At 36.9% G+C, this 11,399-nt stretch overlaps 1 protein-coding gene across 1 annotated transcript in view; it reads left to right on the top strand.

The window, feature by feature from the left end:
- The window catches only part of LOC107691748 (D(2)-like dopamine receptor), a 76,225-nt gene that overhangs the window by 62,789 nt on the left and 2,037 nt on the right, over nt 1–11,399 (top strand). The window contains exons 4-6 of the mRNA XM_016490551.1: nt 1,105–1,241; nt 6,140–6,339; nt 7,256–7,342. Coding sequence (XP_016346037.1) covers nt 1,105–1,241; nt 6,140–6,339; nt 7,256–7,342 — 424 coding nt within the window. The remainder of the gene's footprint in view (nt 1–1,104; nt 1,242–6,139; nt 6,340–7,255; nt 7,343–11,399) is intronic.

The following is an 11,399-nucleotide window of genomic DNA, read 5'->3' as shown; positions in this document are numbered from 1 at the left end:
GCCTCAGACCGCCCGCGCTACTGCCTGAAGTAGCGCCCCCTGGCTGCCGCCATGAGGAGAACTAGATCGAGGCAGAGGCAACGGAACTCCGCCCCTTGAGGAAACGGAGCTTGGCCCGCGACTCCGAGATGATCATCTTCCCGCAATGAGAAGATGACTCATCCACAAACGCCACCTCAGCGTCCAGCGCCAGGTAACGACCGCATCCAGAAACGCCCGGGTGATACGTTGTCTATAGCAAGACCCACATCGTCTTTACAAAGACGTAACGTCAAGTTTGCCACGCAGCGTCGTCTTTAAAAAGACGCACCCGAAATTGCTCTTTTAGGGAAAAAGCTCTTTTAGCGTGCTGAGGCGCACAGGGGAGATGATCATCTGCAACACAAACAGGGGGTAGTGCAGCCTGATGTGTGCAACCCACTCGACACGGGAAACCACCACCGCTGAAGCGCCGTACCGCCAACATGAAGAGCTCTCCAAGAGCGTGCTGAACTCGTTCAGTCTTCTTCTCTCAGTAGAGTAGTCAGGAGCAGAACGATGTGATCGCTCGGCTCCGAAGCGAAAAGCTGAATATGCGCTGCATCTGCTGCCTACTTATACTCACGCTGTGATCAGCGGCAGCTGGATGCAATAATCGCATGCCAATGTGCATTGGCTAGTTTAGTTTACACTCGAAGTAGATTGGTCTCTCTAAGCGAGATCCCAATTCGTCGGTCATCCGACGTGACGTCGAGAGTGACCGACTGAAAGGGAACAGATAGTTCTGTCATGAATTCAGTGCTAAAACAATGCAGACATCACTAACAAAAATCACATTCAGTGCAATGCATGCTTAGTAAAGTCCCACAGAATGTAAAAGCTTTTTGTTAGAGTAGGAAGACCCCTGAAAGGTTTGGAAATGATAGTGATGATCATGATGAAGTTTAGGTTTATTACAGTTACAAAAGCAAGAGAGATGATGGCACAATAATGGCAGCTGGTATCAGAGGTAGCTGGTCAGGTGTGACCATCATTGTTTCCTTCTCTGTTTGTCTGCCTGAATGCAAATCCACCCCAACCCATCCACCCCCTCTTCATCTCCTTCCCTCTGGGCTTCTCGTGCAGGTACACGGCTGTTGCCATGCCGATGTTGTACAAAACACGCTACAGCTCCAAGAGACGAGTCACGGTAATGATCTCGGTGGTTTGGGTGCTTTCATTCGCTATTTCCTGCCCCTTGCTGTTTGGATTAAATAACACAGGTAAATGTCTGAGTTTTTTTCCCTAATATTCATAAAGCAACAGTTCACACAAAAATTAACATTAGGTTATTTACTCACCATCATAGCATTCCGAACCAATATGCTATGTTTTTGTATTGTTTTGTTTTGTTTTAAATACATATATTTTTATACATATATTCTTACAGAATAAACAAAAGAGACAAAAACACCACAATGACAAATAATATTTTATGCCATTCATGACATTATCACTATGAACTTCCACAATAAAACAACAGCATAGAGATTCACTGAAAATGGAGCTTTGCCATTACAGAAAAAAATAGTATATTAAATTTAATATTTAAATTAATATTATAAAAATTAAATATAGATTTTTTTGTATGAAAATATATGAAATTAAAATAGACAACGATGGCCGTTTTATTGTTAGCATCATTTTTTTTTAAATAATTGAATGGTCCAAAGTAGTCGAACATGATGCAATACAATTCCAGCAGCAAGCAAATTGTCCATCCACACCAGATGCTACATGGCTATGGGCATGACCGGACTTACCATTGGGCTTGAATGGGCTGCAGCCCAGGGGCCCTGCCTTGTAGGGGGCCCCGCCTTAACTCGTTTACATTTGTTCAGTTATGTGCCAGTCAGAAATTATTAGCCGCATTTCAACTGCGCATACGGGCCAGCCGGGGCTAACCCAGCTAACAAAAAAAGGTCCCCAGGACGTCCCCTAAATGGCCTCTGCGAACGTCCCCCGGACGTCAGCGTGTAGGGTCCCATTTTACGTCGAGCGGACGTTCGCGAAGACGTCCCCCGGACGTTCAAGGGGACGTTCACAGGACGTGCAGCGGCCATTCGGGACGTTTAGGGGACCTTCGCTTTAAGTGCTGATTAATTTGTGATCACATGGCTACTTTAAACGGTTCCATTAAGCCTTTAGCCCAAAAGAGCGCACATTTACAAAGATAATGATAAATTCTCACGTTCACGCCTCACTTCTTTACAGAGGATGATTCTATATTATATTAATGTTCCACTAAATTAATCTGAAGAGTTTTGAGTCCAAAGACTATAGAATACCCTAATACCTTACAGGGACTTTGTCCCGTCTCACTACCTCCACACAAAGTGGAGCAGAAATTTCATCAAAACGATAAAAAAAAAAAAAAATAGCCATTTACAGGGTTCGTACGGTCATGAAAACCCCAGAAAGCTTTGTAAAAGTCGTGGAAATTTATTTTACAAATCTCTATATAATAGAATATATTTTTAATCACGTCCTGAATCTCGGTGCGAGATTGCGCATTTTGGTTTTACTCATTTTCGCAGGTTTTGCACGTTTGAAAAATTCCCGCAAACATTTATTTAATATACAATGTAGGTTATGTTGAATATATATATTTTGGTTTTACTCATTTTCGCAGGTTTCGCACGCTTGGAAAATTCCCGCAAACATGTATTTAATATACAATGTAGGTTAGATGAGTTAAAAAAATTCACACAGAATATCAGATTAAGTCAATCATTTGAAAACAGCGTGTGTGCTTCAGCTGTACCGCGTCTTCTCGCTCTCACTCTCAAAATTGCCTCACATCAGCACATCTCATCTGCACTAAGATAGCTGCTGCACACTGCCATACAAGACTTTTGCCTAATCGGGTCAGTGTTGCATCATCACAAAAGTGTATAATTTGCACATCTTTTTAAGTCTTTTTAAACCATTTGGTACTTGCGCTATCAAAACTACTTTTCTGGGCGCTCACGGTCACATCTAAAGCGCGCGCACATGAAGCCACTCAAACACCTCCAGAAAAAGTTATTGTTTTCATTGTTTCTGACTCAAGTAACCTTGCATTTTAATAAATAATGTTACATAAAGACAATTAAACGGTCAGTATAAATGATCAAGTTACTAGCAATAGCACAAGGATACAATTGAAACAAACTGTGTTTTAACTTTTTCAGGTAGACTAGCCTAAAACTAACAGTAGCTGCTACTATTCAGGAACAAAATATTATGTATAAAGTCATATATATAGATTATATTTATATATTAATCCATATTAAATATGAAAAAGTTATTTAGTCAAGAGCAGATTTAAGCAGAGTGATTTTTTTTCTTTTGTTCTTTAACACAGACTGACAGACAGCAGGTATACTAAAAGCTGCTGTCACTTTCATACCAAATGTTAATGTTAACAATGTTAATTAATTAGGCCTATTGGTTATTGTTAACAACAAAAGGCAAAATCACTCACTGCTCTTGACTGAATAACTTTTGTAAAAGCTGTTTTTAAAACGAAATTCAGGTCCTGAGTTTAATTTATAATACTGGCTAAGCAAATTACAATATACATAACATTCTGGCATTCAGTTATGTGATTATGTAGCCTAACATATGTTCTCTGCATGAAGTAACGTCTGGCACAGTCGCAGCCTGTGCTTATTAGAAAGCAAACAAATAGCATTAATAATCATTAATTTTCCTTAGCATATGCTATGATAAATCTGAACATTTGTGTAAAATAATGGAGCATTAGGTCATGAATATTGCCTTAAAAGTCATTGAAATTTATTGGTTGAACATACCCTGCATTTAATGAGTGAATGCCTACGCTTATAGAGATATTCACACAAACTAGAGTCCTGTTTTTCCGAATATCTGCACGATGGCCAGATTGAATTTATTAAATTTAAGAATCTGACATAAAAAGACAGATAAACAGACAATAGATTTTCATAATAATACATCTCTTTGTTTTTTTCTGCTCAGTGTTATTTCAGGGTTTTGATCTCTCAACTGAGAGATCACATCCTGTTTATTGTATTATAGTGACTATTTAATACTACATCTAAACTTTGACTAGGCTAGAAATGTTGCTTATTAATTGTATACAGTATATAAACCTGAAAGCATATTTTAATTTTTGTATATTTTGTGTTACTCCATAATAATGTTCTAGTTGAGGGCATTTGTAGTATAGGTATGGGGCCCAAACATAACCTCAATCCCAGGGGCCCCCGGCCCCGTAAGTCCTGCCCTGGCTATGGGATGCAAAAAAATCACCGCCAATCAGAAGAACGTTATGGGTGGGCTCTTTCTGCAAGTGGACAAGAACATAATCTAATTCATAAATATTAAACCATTTAAATATGATTAAAATATGTACTGAGTGACTGATATAAATTATATCAGTCACTCAGTATGTATTTTAATCATATTACATCCAAGCAAGTTACTGAACTCTCACTGTATGATATTACAGAACGTTGTCCGGTCCAGTTCATTTCACACAGCAGTGTTGTGTTTCTGTTAATCTGCGTGTTGACAAAGATACTCTCGTGCTGCGGTTATTTACTAGTAAATAATTGTAAATAACGAATGCATTGTACATTAAGCTTACAGTAGCCTATATCGATAGAACACGTGGAACATACCAACTATACAAACTGTGTGGGGGGAACCTAAACTGAGCCATTCACTATATAGGCTACTACAACCAGGGCGTTGCTGAAAATGAGTGTGCGAGTTTGTTTACAGAACGCTGTTGTCACTGCTGCAAACTCCCATATAAATAATTATTCAAAAAATATAATTTCCCTGCAGCCAGTGGGCCCCCTTTCCAGTGTAGGCCCCTGGGCTTCAGCCAGGATATAATCTTTGTCATGAAATACACTTGTTGGTTCACTGTTTTAATGTTTATGTTTATTGTTGCTTTCAGTATGGCTATACATGTCAAGGTAAATTATATTCAAACTCTATTCAAACAGTTGTTCTAGCTGTGATGTCTCAGAAATAGAAACCGTATCTAAAATATAATCCATTGTTGCTAATTTTGTATCACCGTTGTGGCTGGTTAGGACAAAAACATCTTTGTCATGAAATACACTTGTTGGTTCACTGTTTTAATGTTTATGTTTATTGTTGCTTTCAGTATGGCTATACATGTCAAGGTAAATTATATTCAAACTCTATTCAAACAGTTGTTCTAGCTGTGATGTCTCAGAAATAGAAACCGTATCTAAAATATAATCCATTGTTGCTAATTTTGTATCACCGTTGTGGCTGGTTAGGACAAAAACATAATAATAATAATAATAATAATAATAATAATAATAATATAATAGCTAATAATCGTATCCCAAGCCTTCTTTTGCTAATTTCAAAAAGAAAGAAAATGTGCTTTCCATAGATAATAAAATGTAATTTAATGGGCAAATCTATAATTATAATATAATATAATTTTTATCCTGTTGTTTGTTATATTTAGTTGTTTGGTCAATGTCTTTGCAGGTTTTGGTCCTATTTCTGCTGTAGATTGAAAGGACCTTTGAATTAACCAAAATCATTTGGCGAAGTGGAACTGTACTGCTGTCAAGACCTACATTAAACTATTTTAGCTGTGTGTTCCCTAAACAATAATTGCACACCTTAGAACATTCATCAGCCAGTCTGAATCAAGCATTCAAAAGCTCCATAGTATATGCATAATTGCTTGAAATTAAAGACTAAACTTAACCTTAAACCTAAACCTATAGTAAATACGTTTTAGTTAATATTACCCAGTACTTTGTGTAATTACACTGTATCAATGACATAACCAAATATAAAAATCTTGCTATTCAAACTTTTTAAATCTTATATTTGTACATATATTTCTATGTACTAATATATACTTCATTTTCCAGTACAGCATTTGTATTAAGTTTTGAGTTCACTCAACATTGTTGTCATACAGTTATAAATTTTCCAGAATGCTTCTAATCTAATTATAATCTAGAGCTAATTTGCAATTGTTAGGGGAAATTTGCCATACAGGCATTTGCCAGTGCCTCAATGAACTAATTAGTTTTGCAGCCATAATTAATTGTGTAACCATATTTTACTCTCTCTCTCTCTCTCTCTCTCTTAGCTACACGGGACGATGCCGTATGTGAAATCGCCAACCCCGCTTTTGTTGTCTACTCCTCCATCATGTCATTCTACGTGCCCTTCATCATCACCCTTCTCGTGTACGTGCAGATCTATGTGGTTCTTCGTAAGCGTCGAAAACGGGTCAACACTAAACGGAGCTGCCAGAAGACAGACGCTGATGCTCAGCCCCCTCTCAAGGTGATATGCACCATGTGAGACAGTAGCCTCAGGGAAAATACCCAGCATTCCCCACTGGACAAGGCATGGTGTCAGTGTTGTTTTACAAAAAAAGTTGCCCTCTTTCTAGAAAATATGGGGAGCAGCTTTCAGTATTAATTATAGAATTCCTGGGGTAATGCCAGCACCTGCAGGACACCGCCGGAAATATAGTGACCCCAAAATCTTTACTCACCCCTGGAATCAGTATTATGTTACAGTGTTGTTAGATTCATTTAATGCTTGATTGTGGCTACTGGCAGACAGATGTCTTAAGGATACTGATGAAAATTAATGGTGGTTTTATCTTTAGACAGTCTGATTCCACTGTGTATTTGGTATCTGGTTATGGGGGTATTGCCTTAGCCTTTGTTGAATATGCATTACCCACTGGACACTGTGAAAGTAAAGCCGTTAAAGCAAAATAAGCCATTGACATTTTTCCTGAGCTGTAAGGTTTTTAAACATAATTCCCTGTGCAATTTATGTGTCAGAGCAGATTGTGAATATGATATACCGGTTACCCTTTATTCATATTCTATATTCATCGCAATATAGAAGAGCTACAAATTATTTCTTTCTTCTGACCTTTGTGCTCTTTCATCATCGATTTCTTGCACCAGCTGTTTTTAATGGCCACTTTGGATCAATGGGTTCAGCTGTCTAGTTTTAAAGGGTCCCAAGGACTTTTTGTGGTACTTACAAATTACTGAAGCAATCTCTTTTTCATTCGGCTTTTAGTGCTAGAAAGGCTCTTTTGTGTTCGGTGGATTTATTTGCATTGTGTGTCACCAAGAGGCACCAAATATACCTATGAATGATTTTCAAGGTTCCATGCTGTCTTTGGAATTTAATGTCGACCACATGCTGAATCAAATTCTTATTACTTTTGCCACAGGAAAAGTGCACTCATCCTGAAGATGTGAAACTGTGCTCAGTTATCATTAAGACCAACGGGGGTTTACCTGCCAAAAACAAGAAAGCAGTAAGTGCGCTTTACTTATAAAACAAGTCATGAAAATTATGTAAAATATAATGTTATTCTGTAGATTCAGTATATGTATGCAGCTGCCTCTACATTTACACCATTACATCCAATATAGATCAGTGCTTTTTGCCTCATTATGGGGAGAGAAGTGCAGTCATAAAACAAAATCTGTACAGAAAATGGAGTTGGCCGTTTGGAAGTTTACATGAAAGTGAAAGTGACGTGACATGTGGCCAAGTATGGTGACCCATACTTGGAATTAGTGCTCTGCATTTAACCCGTCCAAAGTGCACACACACAGCAGTGAACACACACCCGGAGCAGTGGGCAGCCATTTTTTTTGCTGCGGTGCCCGGGGAGCAGTTGGGGGTTCGGTGCCTTGCTCAAGGGCACCTCAGTTGTGGTATTGAAGGTGGGAGAGAGCGCTGTACATTCACTCCCCCCACCTACAATCCCTGCTCGAGACTCGAACTCACAATCTTTGGGTTACGAGTCCGACTCTCTAACCATTAGGCCACGACTTCCCTAAATATATACATACCACATAGCTTTTGTTTATGAATTCAGTTTACATTAAAAAAATGTATCCCCGCTTAATATACAAAGACAACTAAATAAGCAACCCAGGCTCATGAAAAATACATGCCTATGTCGACCTTTTTGCAAAAATTATATTTAAGATGCTTCTGTAATGTTACTCCAGGTGAGCTACTGAGCAAGCTTACTATGATGGAAAGGCCATATATATGCAGTTGGTTATGTGATGCAAACATTAAAATGCATTAGTTTACAAATTGTGCAGTGTGGTACAATTTTTGTGAGGCGATAACATGGTATTGTGCAAGGAACTGCGTGGAAGTTAATCTCATTAATGGATTATCTGCCCTGTAATCATAATTTGCTTAAAAATTAATAAAAGTTGTTTTACTGCCTCTAGTGTTTATTTCAGCTGAAAACTGCAGGGAATTATATGTAGAGGTAGGTACGTTTTTGGAGTTTTGCAAAAATGTTGGTAATTTTTCCACTGAGCCTGGGTTGTAAGCCAGCCATTTGATTTCCATGAAAAAAAAAAAAAAAGCAATTATTCCACTTTTACACATGGTATATTAATGCAAATACCTGTTGTTCGCTAACTAGCCTGTTATTCACTAAGTTTTGCTATTACTACTAAATGAAAACAGGTGGTTTATAAACGTAGCCTAGACTATATATAAAAAGATATTTGAGTGCATTCCATAGGTCGATTTTATTGCACTTATAAAATAAATTAAATTGTTAACAGTATCGCATTTATTTAACAAACCCATTTACCATTATATAAGTTTTTCTTGTGATTACTAAAAACTGTAACCAGTACTAATTTGCATGCATATGACAGAAAACACATGCATGCAAATTAGTAAATGAGTGAAATACATTAATATGTTACACATCATTATGTTGCACTTATTTCATACTTACTGAATAATTTCATGATTAAAAATGATTAAAATGATTTTACTTTTATTAGTCTTGTCAGTATTTAATGCATTAAAATGCTTTATTTACTTGCTTTACAGTATTTCTCCATCATTTACTCATATATGAGAGTTTTAATTTTACATTACTAGATTTATATTTTAGGTGCTGCTCATCTTGTATTTACAGAGCCCCTAATGGGACGTGGTGATGGGAAAAATATGAGATGGAAGAAAAATTATATTTCAATACATTTGCTCAGAAGTTTTATTTGAATGAACGCAGAGTTTCTCGGGGGAACGTAAAACTTTTTTGAATGAATGAAAAAGCATTCAAATATAATTTTTTCTCCAAACTCATATTTTTTCCACCACTGTGTTCCCTTAGGGACTCCATACTAAAGTACAAAAATGCATGTGGACACTTTATGTTTGAATACTTATAACTAACATCACTCTGTTTGTGCAAAGCACACATATTATTAACCACTAGATACATCCATTCTTAGTGTCAATGAAAGCCTTTAAAATTGCAGTTAAAAAAAGCATTGCTCATTACATTAGGAATGTAATGCAGAATGTAAAAATAGAATAGTAGGAACATGGAGAAACAGGTTTCAGCAGAAGATAACAGTTGAGTCAAGGTAGTATTTATTTCATGTTAATGAAGTTAATGTGACTGATGTTTCTTTTTCATTTATAATTTTATTAAATATATTTTGCTTTTTCTTTCTTTAACTATAATTGTTAAAAAAGGTGAATACATGTAAATGAATAAATATAATAGGAAAACTGCGGATTCTTTTTCACAAACATAATGTTTATTACAGTTGGGTTACTGTGAGTCATATATCACATCAGATGGATTATAGCTGGATTACTGTGAGTCATACATCCATGCTGACAGCCTGCCTGTGTTAAACAAGCATTGATTTAGCAACTACTTTAAATGTGAATAGTTAATGAGAGGGCATAATGTCACCAATTAATGCTGTCAGGAACTGTCAGGTTAGTGCAAATAAGCTTGAATACCCTTTTTATTTTCACACGTAACATCATTGTCACTATTGCTTTGTGTGTACTGCACTGTGTACTTTTTTCCCATGCTGGTCTACTAGTATTCTAGGCTTTATCTAAAATTACAATTGAGTCTGTTGAGGTTCCTCAAGTGTCAACAACAAAATTCTTGGGAGTTTGTTGACAAAAGTTTGAGTCGGAGAAAACAAACTGATTGGTTTAGCAGTAAAATACATAGATCTACTGGTATAATACAGTAAGAAGCATTAGGCACCTTGTTACCATAGACTGTTTTCTTACTTTTTATTGTCCATATCCATTATCCAGTTTAATTTATCTATAGTATATCTTTCATATTGCAATATAGCTTGGACAAGCATTTTCCCTACTACTCAAAAAATGTCCTTCAGAAACATTTTGTTAGGATTGCAACACAATCAAATTCATATATTTAATCATTTCCTTTATTTCAGAAACTTCTCATTATTATTATTATTATTTATTGTATCAATATCTTTCAAATATGGGTTTTAATTTGTAATATATATTTGAGTAAAAGGAATATTCCAGAGTGATCGGAGAAACGACAAACAACAAGCGCTACTCTACACTGCTCAAACCTCACATTTGATTCATCATTGGCAAATCCTTTGAATATGAAAATGTACTTACAGGCTGTGAGTCAGCATTATTTGTCAGCATCACAGACTGTGGTCAGCATGCGCGCCGAAGGGGAAACAGGGAAACTGAATTCACCAGAACACCGGCATTGTAGGCTACTCTCCCAGGAAACAGTCCTCGTCCTCCGTAAAATGCGTTGAACACATCTGAATATTTGGTTTGAACTGTTCTGGAACAGTGTTGTAAATACAACTTAACCACCGATTTCTAGTTGTGTTCTCTTTTGGAAGGCCAAACAAAGTAGTTTCGCTTTCACAACGAGACACACAGCGTTTCCACAATATGGCGGTGGCAACAATACTACAGCGAAAATCAAAGTTATGCCTTTCTATGCGTATACATTGGGCGGTGTTATGCAAATATTCCCACATCGTGACATAGACATGTGGGGGCGTGTTTGAACGAGGCGTTTTAGGAGGGCGTGGACGAGTCTTAACTTTCATAAAGAATATCTCTTTGGGTTTGAGACTTTAGTCTTTGCAACTTTAGGGATCTTATCTATTCACGAACAGCTTGTAACACTCCAAAGAGAAAGGAAAACTTGAAATCGCATCATATGACCCCTTTAAGACTTATTTTAAAGCAAACTCACAAGTTCATTGTTATATAACTTGTCAATTATCCGATTTTAGGCAAACAGCTAACATACTAGTAAGATCACATTAATAATTACATTCTAAAAAATGCTGGGTTAAAAACAACCCAACTTGGGTTATTTGGCAACCCAGCGAGGGGTAAATATTAGACAGAACACATGCTGGGATATTTTGACCCAGCTGGTTGGATTAAATGTTTTTTTACCAAACTTGCTGGGTTGTTTTAAGTCATCTATTGTTTAAAAACTATTATTTTGCTGGCTTAAAATGGACTGAGAGAAAAAAAAAAAAAAAAATCACACA

The sequence above is a fragment of the Sinocyclocheilus anshuiensis genome, unplaced genomic scaffold (genome assembly GCF_001515605.1).
Source record: "Sinocyclocheilus anshuiensis isolate Anshui unplaced genomic scaffold, SAMN03320099.WGS_v1.1 scaffold246, whole genome shotgun sequence".
NCBI lineage: Eukaryota > Metazoa > Chordata > Actinopteri > Cypriniformes > Cyprinidae > Sinocyclocheilus > Sinocyclocheilus anshuiensis.
Note: the sequence above shows the minus strand (reverse complement) of the source record. Positions and strands in the feature narration are given on the sequence as shown.